Source organism: Macaca nemestrina, chromosome 19 (genome assembly GCF_043159975.1).
Source record: "Macaca nemestrina isolate mMacNem1 chromosome 19, mMacNem.hap1, whole genome shotgun sequence".
In the NCBI taxonomy this organism is placed as follows: Eukaryota; Metazoa; Chordata; class Mammalia; order Primates; family Cercopithecidae; genus Macaca; species Macaca nemestrina.
Window position 1 is genome coordinate 55,223,011 of NC_092143.1, and position 18,362 is coordinate 55,241,372.

General features: G+C 41.8%; 1 protein-coding gene across 10 annotated transcripts in view; it reads left to right on the forward strand.

Moving 5' to 3' along the window:
- Positions 1–18,362, forward strand: part of LOC105499010 (tubulin polyglutamylase complex subunit 2) — a 48,654-nt gene that overhangs the window by 3,978 nt on the left and 26,314 nt on the right. For 8 of the 10 annotated variants that reach the window (XM_011771437.3, XM_011771431.3, XM_011771445.3 and 5 more), the window contains exons 2-4: positions 5,540–5,619; positions 15,462–15,549; positions 17,836–17,964. In XM_011771437.3, the coding sequence (XP_011769739.1) occupies positions 5,540–5,619; positions 15,462–15,549; positions 17,836–17,964 (297 nt within the window). Of the gene's footprint in view, positions 1–5,539; positions 5,620–6,833; positions 6,864–15,461; positions 15,550–17,835; positions 17,965–18,362 lie in introns of those variants that run through there. The other 2 variants (XM_071085791.1, XM_011771403.3) reach the window with 2 other exon arrangements.

The following is an 18,362-nucleotide window of genomic DNA, read 5'->3' on the forward strand; positions in this document are numbered from 1 at the left end:
ATTTGTAAGTCATATATATGAAAAGGGACTTACAGATCTGCAAAGAACTCTTACAACTCAATGAAAGACAAATAATTCAATTTTAAAGGATCAGGGTAGACATTTCTCCAAAGATACACAAATGGCCAGTGAGCACACATAAAGATGATTATCACCATTAGCCCATTAGGGAAATACAAATCAAAACCATAATGAGATTTCACTTCACACCCACTAAGATCGTTGTAGTCAAAAAGACAGATACAGCAATTGTTGGTGAGGGTATGGAGATATCATACACTGCTGGTGGGGATGTAAAATGTAAAATGGCACAGCAGCTTTGAAAACTAGTCTGGTACTTCCTCAAAAGATTAGAGTTACCATATGTCCCAGCAATTCCATTTTTGGATTCCTTTTCTGGATTTCATTTCTCCAAGAGAAATGAAAAGATATTTACATGAAAACACTTGCATATAAATGTTCATAGCTGCATTATTCATAATTGTCAAAAGTGAAAACAACTCAACGTCCATCAATTGATGATATATAAAATGTGATATATCCATATAACAAAAAAAAAATTATCCATAAAAAGGAATGAAGTACTGATCCTGCAACATGGATGATCTTGAAATCAAAGTGAGAGAAGCCAGTTGCAAAAGCCACATGTATGATTCCATTTATATGAAATGTCCAGAGTAGACCAATCTATAGAAACTGAAAGTAGATTAGTGGTTGTCAGAGGCTGGTAGGAAAGGGGACTGCTAATATAATAGGTATGAGTTTCTTTTGGGGGAAAGGATGCATAACTCTGAATATAAAAGTCACTTTATAAGGGTGAATTATAGTATGCGAATTATGTCTCAGTAAAGCTATTTTTAAAAAGGAATTCTAAACACGGTACTATTAGAATTCCTACTCTAATCCACAGGACTGTGAAGATGATGAGACACCACACCTCAATTATGTTACATTAAATGGCAAAAGCAAGATTATCCAGCTAGGCCCGATCTAATCACATAAGCACTTTAAAACAAGCTGTTAACAGGGAAGTCAAAGAGATTTGAGGCAGGAAAAGAATTAGTTAGGCTGTTGCTGACTTGAAGATGGATGGGACCTTTTAACAAGAAATACAGGTGGCCTCTGCAAGCCGAGAGTGGCCCCAGCTGACAACAAGCAAGGAAATAGAAACTTCAGTCCTGCAACCAAAAGGAATTGAATTCTGTCAATAACAGAAATGAGTTTCCAAGATGACCCCAAGATCCAGATGAAAATAGAACAGTTAAAATACCTGTCAGCACACCTGGTGTAAAGAAAGACCAGTGATTTCAGCCTAAGCAGAGAATCCAGTCATGCCATGCCAGACTTGTGAGCTACAGAAGCATGACTTAATAAAAGGGTGTTGTTTAAAGCTGCTAATTCGTGGTAATTTATTACTCAGCAATAGAAAACGTTCCCCTAAATGTTTGAAAGAAAAGAGCAAATGATACACACGTCAAAAAGAAACACAAGTGTAATACAGCACACATAATTATGAACTATTATGATAGAGTTTAGACCAAACATATCTGTCATAACAATAAATGGTCATGGCTGGACATGGCAGCTTATGCTTGTAATCACAGTGCTTTAGGAGGCCAAGGTGGGAAGATCACTTGAGACCAGGAGTTCAAGACAAGCCTGGGCAACATAGTGAGACCCCTGTCTCTACAAAAAAAAAAAAAAGAAATTTAAAATTAGCCCAGTGTGGTGGTGTGCACCTGTAGTCCCAGCTACTTGGGAGGCTAAGATGGGAGGATCACTTGAGTCCAGAAGTTCGAGGCTGAAGTGAGGTATGATTACATCACAGCACTCCAGCCTAGGTGACAGCAAGACCCTGTCTCTTAAGTATGTACATATAGGTTTATGTCACCTACTAATAGAAAAAGATTTAAACCTGACTCACAAAACCCAGTTATTTGCTGTTTTCAAAAACATACCTAAATCAAACTCAATCAGAAATGTTAAATATAAAAAGATGGATGCATGTTTCTGGGATCCCACAACCACCCACACATCTAGATCCACCAGATCCACTGCAAAGACTCACAGGACTCAGAAACAGTTTTAATCCCAAGTATAATTTATAACATTGATTAGCAGGAGGAAAATACATAGGTAGAATCTAGAGGAATCCATGCACAATCTTCTGAAGTGTTCCATCTTGTCAGTGGTCACATAGAATACACTTCTTAAATAGTGAAATTCAACAATATATATGCAGTGTTTCTTCCCTGGAAAGCCTGTTTAAGCCTCAACTTCCAGGGGTTTATTGAATGCTGTTCACATTGGCAAGACAACCAGCCACAGCTCTCAAAATTTCAGACTCCCAGAAGGATAGCTGCAGAATCAAAAACTGTTACTGCTTTTGCTGCCGCAGCCACCGCTACAACTTCCGGCCCTCTGAGACCAAAACACCTGTGAAACTGTGCTTGCAAGAAGACCTGATCTCCCCATTTTTTCTCTTCCTCATCTACTGATTCCCTTCTTCCAGGCTTTATGAGTGTATGTTTCCATGCAGGCATCCCAGTCACCAGAGGGAGTCTAACTGCAATGGAATCTAGGAAATGAGGTCTTTAGCTAACCAGTCTAAAATAAAGGAAAGCACGCCAGCGGGGAACAGGAGGAGGTGTTAATTGAGCCGGTCTGCAGTAACTGCCACATCATCCTTCAAGGCCCAGATCAGCTGTGTGCAGTTTCTGATGTTTTCTATCACTTGTTCAGTCTTTGTCAACCTCCCTCTGCCTTCAACTCCTGTGGCCCTGACAGTCAGTATCACCTAGTTTAACACATAATTACATATTATCTTGAGTTTTCACTTTTGTTTCATGTTTGCCTTATTTATCTAACTAAGCAATAAGTTTCTTCAAACAGTATCTCCTACTTAAATTCCTAATCTCTGGTAGTAATTTCCCAAAGCTTAGGACATAGCAGGTCCTCATTAAATACCTCAGAGAGACTGTTTTTCACTGGAAAATATATTCCAGTTATCAATAACTGAATAACAAATCATCCCAAAACATAGTTTGCTTGAAACAACAATTAACTATCTCTGCCAGCTCTGTGGATTGACTGAACCAGCTGGGGTAGTTCTCATTTGGGGTCTCTCAAGTGGTCACAGTTAGATAGCAGCTGGGACTGGAATCATCAAATGGGCTTCTGCACTCGAATGTCTGCCCCGCTCAGTACTTCTCAGTATGCCCTCTGTCTCCAGTAGAGTAGCTTGGATTTAGTATGTGATGGCTCAGGAATCAAAGAAAGGCAAAGGGAAACTGCCAGTTCTCTTAAATTTTAAGTCCAAAACTGGCCCACCATTTCTTCACCATATTTTATAGGGCAAGGCACTCTCAGGCCAACTCCAAACTCAAGAAGTTGGAGAAATAGACTCACTTGTCAATGAGAAGTGCTATGGGCATGCAGGGAAGGAAGGAATTGATAGCACCCACCTTTGGAGTAAGCTACCACAGAGAGTTTTAATCCACGGCATATCACACAGTTACTTAGAGTGGACTGTGCTGAGTCTAAAGATCTGAGTTTCATATCTCTTACTCTTGCCATGCAGGTTATTCCAGCCAGGCGGCTGACAAATGCTTGTCATTGGTCACAAAGGCAGGACAGGGAGAATGGCTATGCCTATTCAGATATTGCTTCTCATATATGGCATCTTGATAGGCCAAGGACAATGTACAATTTCTGTTGCTTTCCAATACATCCGCAAATGTTTTTAGTTATCTCACCAAAATGATAGGCTACTAAGACAACATGATAAAAACAGCATTAGGCTTGGTGTCCACAACTTTGGTCAGATATTTCATTTTATGAATTATTTCAAACCCTTGAACCTCAGTTTCCTTATCTTTTAAAACGAGGGTAAGGATACCTGCTTCACAAGATTGTTGAAAGATTAAATGGGATAATTTATGCCAATTTCCTGTAACAGAGCATTATACAAACGTAATTTACTGCATGCCCTTCTCTTCCATATCCCCAATACCTTCTCCTCACCAATTCTGAAGTACTATATTGGATATAGGAGTCTCTACAATGGATACTTCCTAAGCAACTTATTATCTGAAATTTATTAAAGTCAATATGTTGGCCAATTACCTTATCATGAGAGTATTCCAAGCTTAAGTATGATATGACCCCATCTGCAGTAGCATCACAGTAGTTTTGTCTGAACCTATAAGCCTTCCATGTAGGCCTGTTATAAACAGTAAATAATTGTATGTGTCCTCTTTCAAACCTAAGGTCTCTTGTGACTTGCTGAAGGTGAAGGGAAGTGAAGACCCATCTAAGGTCATACAACTAGTAAATGTATAAAGCAAGACTAGAATAGGTAGAGTCTAGAATTCTTAGTTCCTATATTGGGCTATTGCTGCATCCCAAGATTTGAGTTTCTGGCAACTTGGAGGAAATTTTATATGCATGAAAAGGGCACTGGCTTAATTATAGGATCAGTGAACCACATAAAATGATTAGAAGTCTCTGTCATAGTCCTAGAGATTTTAAAAACTCAAGCTACCTTCCTGTGTCAGCCTCCCAAGTAGCTGGGAGTACATGTATGCACTGCCACACCTAGCTACATGTTGTTCTGCTTATGAGGGCACCAATGACTGGATTAGGGGTCTACTCTACTTCACTATGACCTCATCTAAACTAATCATGTCTGCAGTAACTTTATTTCCAAATAAGGTCATAATCTGAGGTACTGGGGGTTAGGACTTCGATATCTTTTTTTGTGCAGGTGGGGACAGAATTCAAGTCATAACAGCTTTTATGACAAATTTTAAGTCTTGGATTAAGGATTTCAGAATCTTGAGTCTGCATGGCCACAGACAAATGGAGAATGTTGTTGGAGGTATTGAACTCTGTAGTATTCCCAGGTGGCTTCTGCTCTCCCTCAGAGTGAATGATAGAACACAGCTCTACAAAGAGAAGCAGACCAGATTATTTGGAGACCTTTTCCTACTTCAAGGATTTAGAAATATGACTTACTTTTTGTCTTAGTATATTTTTGGATAGAATCTATTTTTTTTTGTTAACCCAGCTTTGAAATCCTAGACCTCATAGAGTAGAAGGTTATGTCCAAGATGAGTTTTATTTAGAAGAAAAGTTAATAAGCAAGTTTTATGTCTTATAAAAGTTAATGGGTTGCTATTCTCCATTTCTTTTCACTTTATCCTGAATATATAGATTTAGCTCACTGAGAATTTCAGTGTGAAATCACTAGGAATCTACAATCTCTGTTTTTTGTTCAATAAGATTAATGACTGAGCAATGACAGTATAGAGCACAGTCTGTGCATATCCTTTCTATCAGGTAGACTACATTGTCCTAGGTTATGGGACCATGCCTTTCAGAGGCCAACCAGTTCTCCGCTTTGATCACAGAGGTAATAAGTGTTTATGAGAAGGATTCGGTGTTCTTAGAGCAGTCATCAATAGTTAGTCAACATCTAACATAGAAATGTATGACAGTGGACCAGTTGCGACTCTACAGACTCTTTTTTCTCCTCCAGAATCTTCCCCAGGTGTGACAGAGGTGACCATCATAGAAAAACCTCCTGCTGAACGTCATATGATTTCTTCCTGGGAACAAGTAAGTGTTGCCATGTGAAGTCTTTACCTCCCAACAAAGAGAGGTCAATGTAAATGTCCCTGAGAAGGAAAGATTAGGGGAGGAAAAATACTTATCTCAGACCACAGCTGCTTTCAAGGTAGAGTTTACCTTTTCTATGTTCCTGTCCAGCCCACTTAACAGTTCCTTTTGTTCTATGCCACTTACCCAGCATGGAGTGTCTCCCCTGAGCCCCACTCTCCTATAGAAGCACTGGACATTCAAAGTTGTATACAACAAAGCTAAAAATCAATTAAGGAAAGAAAAGGATATGTATTAATCAGTGTCATGCTGTCCAGAACATGGTTAAGTGTTGCACATAACTACTAAGCAGATTAAAGGCTAATGCTTTCCAATTTTCCTCTGAACTTCAATTCTTTATTCAATAAAAGTTTTAAGCTTCTACAATGGGCCAGACATCGTGCTTGGTATTGAGCTCTGGGGATTAAATGGTAATTTTTTTAAAAGGCACTGTTTTTACCTCTTGATCTTACTGCCTAAGACATAGTATGGATTGTTATGAATGTAATTACAAACTGGCCTGAGTACTGTGAAAGAGGCAAAGGGAGCATTGCCTGGAGACCTGCTCTAGTCTAGAGGTTGAGAAAAGTTTTCCCAAAGAAGCAATAAGAAGTTGTTAACCAGGTATATGGGATCTAGGAAGATGAGACTTTCAACCTCTATGAAGGCTTCAAGATGGGAAGGATTACATTGTTCTGAGATCACGAAGAAGGAGCACAGGAGAGCAAGGGAGAGAGAGCTCACCAAAGACCAGGAAATCTGAGGCTTCATAGGTTTTCAGCAGTTTGCTCTTTATCTTAGAAGCAAAGGGGAGTCATTGAAATGTTTTAAGTAGGGAACTATGAAGTTAGATTTATACTTTGGAAAGACCACTGTGGCTGTAGAGTAACAAATGGATTTGACTGGGGCAAGTGGCAACAAATTGCCCTACCATTTAATAAGTACCTGCTAACACTTACCCCATAAGTCATTCCATACTAAATAAATAATAACCCTGCAAGGTGGGTATTGGTATCTCCATTTTATAGATGAAGAAACTGAGGCTGAAAGAGTTTAAAGAATTTGGCTGGCACAGTGGCTTATGCGTGTAATCCCAGTGTTTTGGAAGGCCAGGGCAGAGGATTGCTTGAGGCCAGGAGTTCAAGACAAGCCTGGACAACATGGCAAGACTCCAACTCTACAAAACAATAATGTTAATTAGCCAGGTATGGTAGCACACACCTTTACTCCCAGCTACTGGGGAGGCCAAGGTGGGAGGATCCTGTGACCCCAGGAGGTTGAGGCAACAGTGAGCTATGATCACAGCACTGCACTCTAGCCTGAGCAACAGGGCAAGACCTTGTTTCTTTTAAGAAAGAAAGAAAGAGAGAGACCTTGTTTCTTTTAAGAAAGAAAGAGAGAGAAAGAGAGAGGAGAAAGAGAGAGAGAGAGAAAGAAAGATTGATTTGTTCCGAGTCACATAGTGACCAAGTGGCAGAGCCTGAATTTGAACTTACAGTTGCCTGCCTCTAAGAACATGTCCTTTCTGCTCTGCCAGGCTGCCCCTCTGACAGAGGACAACACCATGGGAGTCTTGCCCTCAGCAGGCAAGCAGTCCTACCAGCCTGACTCCCCTCCCTGGGCTGAGCCAGCAGCAGCTTTTCTGGCAGCTCAGTAACTGGGAGTTGATCCAGGACCTCAGCTCAGCAGCATCCCAACTCTTCTCGTTAAGCCCCCACCTCCATTTCCACTCACAGCCCATCATAGGAAAAGGGAATTCCAGAACAGTGTCTATGAAACTCTTATTGGCTGATCCTGTCAACACCTGTTCCTGGTACTTCTGTGACTATGCCATTGTGGCCTCATTGACGTTGTTTTGTTTGTTATAAATAACAGTAAGAGAAAAGATACGATGGAGGACATTCCTCTTGATTCTTTTTGGGCTTAAGTCAGCCCTTTAGGTATTAGTAGAACTGCCAGGCCGGCGCGGTGGCTCACGCCTGTAATCCCAGCACTTTGGGAAGCTGAGGCAGGCAGATCACGAGGTCAGGAGTTCGAGACCAGCCTGGCCAATATGGTGAAACCCCGTCTCTACTAAAAATACAAAAATTAGCCAGGTGTGGTGGTGCACGCCTATAGTCCTAGCTACTTAGGAGGTTGAGGCAGAAGAATCGCTTGAACCCGAGAGGCAGAGGTTGTAGTGAGCTGAGATTGCGCCACTGTACTCCAGCCTGGGCGACAGAGCAAGACTCTGTCTCAAAAAAAAAAAAAAAAGAACTGCCTCAGGGCTCTTTTGTGAGAGTCAGATCCTGGTGTTTTCGTGTCTGCTGAGGACCTGCATTGGAAGATGAGAGCACAGGAATGCCTTGTCTAGGGTGGAACACTATTAAGTTTCTTTGGAATAAAGTGATTTCTGAGGCATATTCTTCCTTGTGTCTTGTACCATACAGTCCTTAGAACTCTTTGAGAAGGCATTACCCATTTGTCCCAGTTTTACTTATACTGTAGTTTCTTCATTTGGAGCTGCCTTCCATAGCTGTGTTTCAGGGATAGAGTCTGCAGGGGATCTCTTGGGGTCTAATCTGCCTCCTGGACAATGCAACTTTATTGAGTTCCCTTTTAGCTTAGACTGACACTTAGGGAAATGCAGTTGTAGTGCTAGATAAATAGCCATCAGAGGTCTAAAAGGATTAAGGGGTAAGCATGAGAGAAAGAGATTTTTAACTAACTGAGACAGTTAATGGAACATTTTCTTCAGACATATTCAGTTGGGAGAATACCTGTGAAGGTACCTAAAATTATCAGATTTATAGATTTGGAATTTTCCTTTGAGTTCTTTAGTTAAAGTATCTCAGATCTAAGTTCAAATATGCCAAATCTAATACACAAGCTAGGTGTGGTAGTGCACACCTGCAGTCCCAGCTGCTTGGGAGGCCAAGGTGGGAGGATTGCTTGAGGCCAGGAGTTCAAGAACAGCCTGGGCAACATAATGAGACAACTCCTCAACCCCTGTCTCTTAAAAAATAAATAAGTAATAAAAATTTTAAAAATAAGATACAGTATTAGGATCAATAATGTAAAAATGTTTCTTTCACCTGAGTTCGGCATGTCTGGGCTTGTAAAGGCCTGTGGGATGCTTGGAAGATAGCCTTTGGGGTGTGTACTTTTGTTTCAAGATTCAGTTTTTATGTAACACTATTTTTTTCTGATTATGCTAAACAAAACAGTCAAACAGGTGTATTGAAAATACAAAAAAAAAAAAAGAATTTAAAAAAGGTCTTCTAGGATTTTACTACCTAGACATAACCACAGTTGGTGTATTTTTGGTTATGTGTGTGGGTGGAGGGTAGGCAATGGGATACCTTACAAGTCCATGAATGGGAAGTGGTCCATGGACTCCTTGAAATGTATGTCAGATATGTTTTTTGGGGGAGGTAGGGGGAAAAGGCTTTTTCAGATTCTCAAAGGGACTCATAACCCCAAAAGTTTAAAACAAGTTTTTGTATAATTTTTTCATTCAAAATGGGGCAATACTCGATGTGCTATTTTCTTACCTACTTTTGTCTCCTAAGCAGTGGAGGGTAGAAGTTTTGGACTGCTCTGAAACTCCCTTGTCTCACTTTCTCACCCTAGAGGTTACTAAAGAGCATGTTGCCACAGGAGCAGGCTTGATAAGCCACCCCTGCTGTGTGCCTGCTTCCAGAAGTGCTTGTACCAGAGAAGCAGGAGGATCCCAAGGGGCTGATAATTCTTGCTTCTCTAGAGAACTGACCCTAGAGACCCATCTCCTTGGAGACACCTCATTTAGAGCCCAACCTCCCTCTAGTGTACCTGGTAACCACAGCTGCATAAATACATTCAGATAAAGCCCCCTGAGAAGGGGCCCTCTGCCCCTTTGGGCAAATATAGCTCTGTGGGAAGCTCACAGATACATTATACTAGTAAGGATATGGAAGCATTTTGATGTGGGAAAAACAGACTAGAGTAGAAGTCTTATGCCAGCTCTGGACCCTTGGCTAAGTCATGTAACTTCTCTGGAACTCATGTTCATCATGTATGAAATAAGTAATTTGAAATCATGAAATCAGTGTTATTGAAGGACTCTTCCAGCTGTAATCTAGTCTTTCATGATTCTGTACTACAAATCCAGGAAGAAAAGTTGACAACTGAAACCTAAATGATCATATACCTGCTGTAGTCCCCTGAGGTTGGAGGGAAATATGAACAACCTTTTTCCATTTTTATATATTTCACCATTTTTTCTTCTTAAATACACAGTTTCAGTTTACCTGCCTCTGTGCAGCTGTATGATTCATGTTCATTGTGCCTGCTACCTGCCTTTTGTCATGATGGTCCATAGTAAGGCCCAGTGCCTACACTGAGCTTTTCATCTTTCAAGCACCAGGAAAGCATCTGCCTCTTAGTTCTAATGGCATCCTGATGCCAGGAGAGTTCTGTTATTATTAAGCATTTCAGTGACATTTCATAGTTGCAGATGGCTTTACAATTCTTGATGGGTTACACCCTCCAATCCCCAGATAAAAATTCAGTTTACTGATAGTGAAACCATGGTCCACAGAAACCAAACGATTTAGCAGAATATCTCCTTTTTTTCAGGCTCAGTTTTTCTACAGTCTACAGAGTGGGTTCTGAACCTTCTTGAAGAGCTGTTCCTTACATGCCCCACTGTGAATTTATGATAAGCATTTCCAGTAGAAGAAATCACCCTGCGACACCATGTCACTAGTGACCCCCTCACCTCATGCTCTTACTCTGCCTGGGAGATTCTCTATGTTCTCCACCAGTCAACCCTTCTCTCTAGCACTTCACTTCTTTCTGCTGGCAGCTTCCCCATAGGGGCATCCCATCTCTTTAAAATTAAAAACGAAAAACCTTCAACGTATGTCTCCTTCTAGCTATTTAGCTGTTTGTTCCTTTTCATGCCAAGTGTGTAGAAAAATTGTCTACACCAGGGGTTGGGAAATGTTTTCTTTAGAGGACCAGATAGTTTATGCTCTGGTGTTACAGTCTCTGTCACAACTACTCATTTCTGCCATTGTAGCTGTGAAAGCAGCCATCAACAGTACTGATATGCATGGGTGTGACTGTGTTCAAATGAAACATTTTTACAAAAACAGGTGACAGGGTAGATCCAGTGGCCATAGTTTACGAATTATCATCCTTCCTTCATTTCTCAGTTATTCATCCTGCCACAGCCTCTCTTTAGCCACCACCATTCTTGGATACCATTCTGTCAAAATCACTAGGACCACTCCACGGCTAAAGACTGACTTCATCTCACTTGGTATCACTCCTGCATGCCTCCCAGTTAGCCAATCCCTTCTCTGCTAGCCTCTCCTCCCTTGGATGCAGAAGCACAACTCTGATTCTTTCCTTCCTCGCAGACTCTTCCCTCCTAGTTCTCTTTGCCCCTTCAGCTCCACAACACTTACCTGTTCAACATTTGTCTCTATATAAATTAGGAATATGTTTGACTTAAGGAAAGATAAACTAGCAATAGCTTAAGCAAATAGGAATTGATACTTTTCATGTAACAAGTCCTGAGGTAGACAGTTGCAGTTGGTTCATCAGCCCTGATAATGTTAAGCCGTTATCTCTGTAATTCTTTTGTCCTTTTTCTTTATGGTGCCTCTGAATAGAAGAAACACACACTGTTTTTCCTCTCTTGTTATTCCGCAACAATCAACACAGAAAATTTCCATGACCAAATGTGTGTGTGTTGCAAGGGGGAGTTCTCAAACACATCAACAAGCAATCAGTTCTGCAGTGAATACCAGCTGGGTGTCCTCCAATTCAATTCCGACACTGTCTCCCTGGAGATAGTGTCAGATCCCGTAGGTTAAGGGCTCAGTCTCACAGGACTGCCCCTCACTTCCAATGCCAACTGCAAGTCCCAGGTTGTTTTACCTGTGCTGCTGACCCACCAGCTATAAATTGGGGTTCCCATGACCCCCTCCTCAGGTTCAGTTAATTTGCTGGAGTGGCTCACAGAACTCAGAAGAACACTTACTTAACATTTACAGGTGTATTACAAAGGAAACAGATGAAGAGATGCACAGGGCAAGGTGTGGTGGGAGGGCGGGGAACCTCCCTGCCATCCGAGAGCATGCCACCCTACAGGAACTTCCATGTGCTCAGCTGTCCGGAAGCTCTTCAAACTCTGTCTTTTGCCGTTTTATGGAGGATTCATTATGTAGACATGATTGATTAAACCATCGGTCATTGATGATCAACTTACCCTTCAGCCCCTCTTCCCTCCCTGAGGTTAGGGGGTGGAGCTGAAAGTTCCAACCTACTCCCTGCCTTGGTTGTTCTGGTGATAATCCCCCATCCTGCAGCTACCTTGGAGATGCCAGTCATTTGTGAACTCTTTTGCACACAAAAAGATACCACTTTGGAGATTCCAAGGATTTTAGAAATTGTATGCCAGGAATCTGGGACAGAGACCAAATATAAATTTCACAATATCATAGTAGCAAAATAACTGCTAAAGTCTCAGCTATCATTTCCAAGCTCAAAAAACAAAAAAGAGGTAAGGGATGTTACTAGGCACATCTGTCACCTTTTAACAGGACAGTGAAAGTTTTCTTAGAAACCTTGTCTTTTGGACTTGTGTTTACATTTTAATGTCCAGCACTAATTGCAGGAGATTCTGTAACCTCAGCAAAACAAAAGCGTTCAGTTAACGAAGCCCTCCACCTCTCCTAAGGTGGAAGTTTGAGAATATATTCGGGAATTCTCTTGGGGATCTCACACTGTCCCTCCACAGCTCATCCAGGTTTTCCTCCACTTTGTGGAATGTCCTCCCTGAGAAGAGTTTCAGGAGGTGCCGTTGTGCTCACTGCCACAATTTCCAGCAATGTTCTCACGCTTCTTGATGGACGTCCTGGGCAGCTCTTCACCTGACCCTGGCTGCAGACCAGCCAGAGAGCCAGCTCAGCGTGGACCAGCACCTACAGAAACATTGATTTCTGTCCTGTGGCCCCTATGCTGACCTGATCCTGCATCTGCTCCCAAGTTGGGAAGTGGCCTCTAAAAGTGAGGGGAACAATGGGGTGCAGGATTGTCCAGGAGTAGAAAAGGTGAGTAGAAGGCAATGGACAGCCCCTAGCCCTTCCCTTAAGGCCCAGTGCTATTGATTTTCTGGAGTCTTGTTGATAGCTCCCAAAACAAAAATGTGGCTCAGGTCCTTCATCCAATGAAAGAGTAACAGAGCTTGTGGTGGACTCTTTCTAAAGTAGCTTAAAGAAACCATTGTCGATTGTCTCAAGAGAAGAAGGAAAGATTAAAAATTAGGAACTATGTGACAGAATCACCATTGGGCTAGAGATCGCAGATACCATCTTGATGCAATCAGCTGTTATTTCAGACACCAGTTGGTGTTATTCTTCCTTGTTGGCTTTCTCCCCAGACCCTCCCTCCAATCCTGATAATACCCTTGTCCATTTACTTTCTGCCAATCTTCCTCCTCCCCACCCTCCTATTACAGCCCCCAAAATATAGACTGAGCATGAACCTGTGCAGGAAGAAGCCCTCTGATGTGGGCAGATTGCCCCCTGTGGAAAAGCAAACTCTTTTCAGGTTGGTTAGAAGAGAAATTTTAAAACGGCAGTAACTGAGTCACTGGCCAGAAAAAAAAAATGGTGAAATATGTTAAAATTAGGAGAGGTTGTTTACGTTTCTCTCCATCCTGAAGGGGCTGAAGCAGGTACGTGGTCATTTAAGTTTTGGTTGTGAACCTTTCTTCCTGGATTTGCCCCACTCGGAAGAGCTACATGTAGTAGGAAGGCTGGAGCACTGCAGACCCAGCAACTGCCCCAGGGGTGCTTGGGGCAGAAGGGTCTGCAGCAAAGAGCAGCAGAGCCAAGGCCGCTAGTCATTTAAATTAGAATGACAGTGAGGGATTGATGTTTTTCATGAAGTTGGTTTACTTTAAAATTTTTATGTATATTAGTATGTGAAATATGTATTAAATATTGGATTTCACAGATTTTTTTCTATTTGTATGAATTTTGAATAATTGTAAAAATTACTGGTATAAAATAATACCAAAATCTCTTTCTTGGGTGAAATAAATACCATAACAGATGTTATAATTACTATTACTGAAATTATTCAGCATGACTTACATATGAACAATGCCAAATAGTCCATCAGCCCTCAGCCTGGATCTCATGGAATCCCCATTAAGAAAGGCTGACAGACAGTAGTTTCCTCGTCTTCACCACTAGATGGCACTAGTGATCAAAATGTCAGAGGGATGCTGGCCTTTTGGAGTGAAAAGAGGAGCAAGGACCTCGTCAGAACACTGGTAACTGTAGGCTTGCTGTACCAGGGTTTTAGGGGTGGGAGAAAGGCATTCTGCAAGTGCATTTTTTCTTCTGAAAGCACAGATAATGTGGCCACACAGGAGGCAATAGGAGCAAGCCCCTAACTCCAAATAGTAGGAAAACAAATTAGTCCAAGGAGTCTGAGAGTCTCTTAAATTTCACATCTGTGAGACTGGGTACTAAATAGTGGACACAGAAAAAACAAAACTTGATCAGAACATACATTTCAGTTCATAAATAAAGGAAATTTAAAACATGTTTCATTAAAATGACAGCTGTTGTCCATTTAATAATCTAAAAACACTGCTTAAAATCTCTGGCAAGCTTGAAGGTTTCTCTTTATCTATAGTTCCTGAAGATGCTGTGGCTGTGAATAATAATAATTTCCTAGTCTCCTCTCTTCCTGTCAAACTCACACCCCCTCGTACTGCCAGTGTTCTGTATATTAAGTCTTAGAGTTTATTCTTGAATATAGATTCACAGAGTGACATGTTCAAGGTCACTCAGCTACTGGCAGAGTTGGGAAGTGAACTCAGATCATCCTTCTACATGATGCTTTCCCACGCGTTGGGTACCTAGAACTGACTGACAGGATGACCTAATGCAGTCCTGACATAAGCAGTTGTCAGTATCACATCTCAGAAGGGTCTGGTAAGCCACAAGCTTGGATAGTTATTAACATGTTGCCTCTTTGCCTCTATAACTACATCAAGAAGTCACTCTACGGGGCCTAGGAAATGAATTGGAGAACTCATCCTTTGCACACTCCAGGGATTTGAGTTGGCTAGGGAAGACTGGTCATACACACACACAGATGTGAGTTACTTAGAATATAGGGCTTGTTCCTGGTATCTCCTGAAAGGATACTAAGCTCCTTCTTTGTGCTCTCCGCCAACAGTTTGGATGATTTCTTATCTAACAGTTTTGGATGATTTCGTATCCATGGATATGTGAAATATTTGAGTATATATGGTTACCTTCTAAGAGCTGTCAGAACTTAGACATTGCACAAGTTTTCTGGGAATGATATACTCTTCACTTTTAAGATACTCTTATTTGTCCAATAATTTGTTTCAGAAAATAATATATGAGCATGGGTCTGAAATATATGGCATTGATTGCTTTGCTTGAACATTGTCAGACTTTACCTAGGACTTCCCCTCTCACCATGTTCCCCTGTCTCCTCTTCAGCTTGATCCCTTTGAGCTCCGTTGCCAGGCGGCTGCCCATTGAGGCATAATCATGGCAGAGCAGATACCTGGTTTGCTTTAGCTGCTGAAGAAAAAAAAAGGCAAACTGGAACTCTGCTTGCAAGACCCCAGTGCCTCTCTAATAGAGTTTTGTAGTTAACTATCAGAGCCTTCCTATTTCAGGGGCCTATAACATGGTAAACATGTCTCCAATGCCTTGAGGTATAGCCCTGTACCCTCTTTCCCAGCCCTGACCTGACACTTAGCTGCTTTATGATTCTAGAAGAATAACTGTGTGATGCCTGAAGATGTGAAGAACTTTTACCTGATGACCAATGGCTTCCACATGACATGGAGTGTGAAGTTGGATGGTGAGTTAGTCTCCTTGCTGTAGGGGAACATTTCCCTGGCTGAGAGATTGAATGGGGCAACTCTGAGGGCCCTTTGATTTTTGAGTCTTTGAATCTGGATGGTTTTCATGGGTACTCCTCAAGTGCCATGTCCAGAAGCTGTGATTATGTCCCAAAACTAACAGATACCATCATTGCTTCACCCACCACAAACCCCACGACAGTCTAGCAGTATGGAACTGGAAGTTCAATGTAGAGTCTACCTGTAGGAATAGGGTGGAGAAAATCATTAATTACTACATAAAAAACCCTAGCCACCTCAAACGTAAAGCCTCAGAAGACTCCACCTTGGAGCAGACCCCTCAGGGTAGGCTGCATTGACAGTCTCTAGTGTTTATCATGGGGGCCACTTAATCTCTTTCAGGCTCCTTCCTTTACTCCCACCATCATAAAGAACACAGGGCCCTAACCCTCAAGCCAGAATCTTTGCTTCTCTCCTTCACATCACCTCAGCCTAAGTCACCAGCTATCTCAGTTCACAGGCTGCCATCTTTATCCTTTAATGTGTCTAGGACAAAACGTGTGTGAGGATGTGGGAACTCACAAGTTTGTACATGTCAGATTGTTAAGTACTACGTAGGCGTGAAAGGCAATGCTGAACATTTAGGTGAAGACTCTTGAAAACATTTCATAGGCTAGAAAGCCCTGTCCAGCCACAGGAGCCCAGCCCATTCCTGGCACAGATTCCCCAGTCCCTCCCCTCCAGTCCATTATTGTCTCTGACTCCAACCAAATCTACTGTGGCTTTGGGAAGTACCCTACATTTCCCCACTGTGACTTCTGTTGCACTGCATATCTACAGAGCAGACTTCTCCCCTTCATTGCCTCGGCCTTCTACCTACACACCTGAGTTCCCTGTTTGGGTGATTTCCAAAGCTTTCCTGTCTGTCTTGCACTGCTGGGAGGTACTTTTTTTTTTTTTTTTTTTTTTTTTTGAGATGGAGTCTCCCTCTGTTGCCCAAGCTGGAGTGCAGTGGTACGATCTCTGCTCACTGCAACCTCTGCCTCCTGGGTTCAAGAGATTCTCCTGACTCAGCCTCCTGAGTAGCTGGGATTACAGGCATGTGCCACCACACCTGGCTAATTTTTGAATTTTTAGTAGAGATAGGGTTTCACCATGTTGGTCAGACTGGTCTTAAACTCCTGAACTCATGATCTGCCCACCTCAGCCTCCCAAAGTGCTGGGATTACAGGTGTGAGGCACCGTGCCCAGCCTGAGGTACTTTTTTATAGCTTGCTAGTGAATACTGAACATTAACTTTTATCTTAGAATCATTTCCTCCTATGGCTTAGAAACCATCCTTGTCACCAGCATCAGAACATGGCTGTGGCTTTTGGTATCTGGAGCAACACAGAGGGGACAGAGACTAAGCCAACTGGCAGACTCTCCCTGGCCTACATCCTTGGAACAGGCTAGCCCCCTCACAAGCCTGCTTCAGAGAATAAAAGTTTCATGAATGAGTCCCAGTTCATTGTTGTAAAACCTTCTCTAATTTAATCTCCCCAAGCCCAGTCCTCTTATCCCATTACCATAACCATTATATACTGAACAGCCTAAGTCAGTGACAGAAAAGGCAACAGAGGCATCTTCTGCTGTTTGCCTGTTTAGTGGTCTTTTCTTCTTAGAGATTCCATGGTCTATACACAGGTTGTTTTATTGCTTTAAGCCATTCCAGTTTTTTCAGCAGTCAAATAAAATATGCAGCTTCCTAGTCTGTATGTACACCCTAATCACAGAAGACTAGAACCAAGCAAGAAGGCTGCCAAATTCTTATCACTGAGTAAGGGAAAATGATAAAGAGAAGGGAGGAAATTTTTTATCATGAAAGCTTATAACAAGAATAGAAGGGGTCCATTATATAATCAAAGCTATTCCTCCTTCAGAAAACGTTTATGCAGAATACTTGCTAAACAAAGGAGAAAGGAAGCAAAAAACATTTTAAAGCCCTTTACCCTTCAGATGTCCCTAGGCTCAGATTTCCCAGTTCTTTGAAAATTTTCTTCAACTCTACCCTAATACATACAATGGGGGCTCTTCATCACCCGTGGCCCCCACTTCCTTTTTTGTATGAAAGGTTGGTACTTTGGAATATGCAGTGAGTAATCCTCTTCTTCCCACCTTCCATCAGATTCCTCAGCCATGGGGCCAAACAATACCTGGGCTTAGGTTATTCAAGCAGAATCTTGTGATAACCATTGTAACTAGGCTGTTACTCCATGTAATTCTCCTTACGCATGTTCCCCTAGAGCACATCATTCCACTGGGCAGCATGGCAATTAACAGCATCTCAAAACTGACTCAGCTCACCCAGTCTTCCATGTATTCACTTCCTAATGCACCCACTCTGGCAGACCTGGAGGACGATACACATGAAGGTAGGAAGAAGATGCCAGGGTCGGTATCTTTGTTTTGTTTCCAGCATCCAGCTCCATGCCTGGTACATAGTAGGTACCTAATGAATCTTGGTGCATGAATGGCACATAGTAGGTACTTAATGAATCTTGGTGCATGAATGAATGTTAAAGATTAAACTTCACTCAACATTTCAGTATCAGGAGGATTCAGAAACACAGCAATCTAAATACACCTCCTTTCCTCTCCATTCTTACCTCCAAGCTCTTTGCCACTTCTCAGAGAAATGGCTCATAAGTCAAGTGGCTGCTAAAACCTAGGAGCAGCTGGGTATAAGTAAGGACTTAGTCAGAGTTGTTTTAGTCATATATAACAGATGTAGTTACAATGTTTAAATAGCAATTTATTTTTCTCATAACAA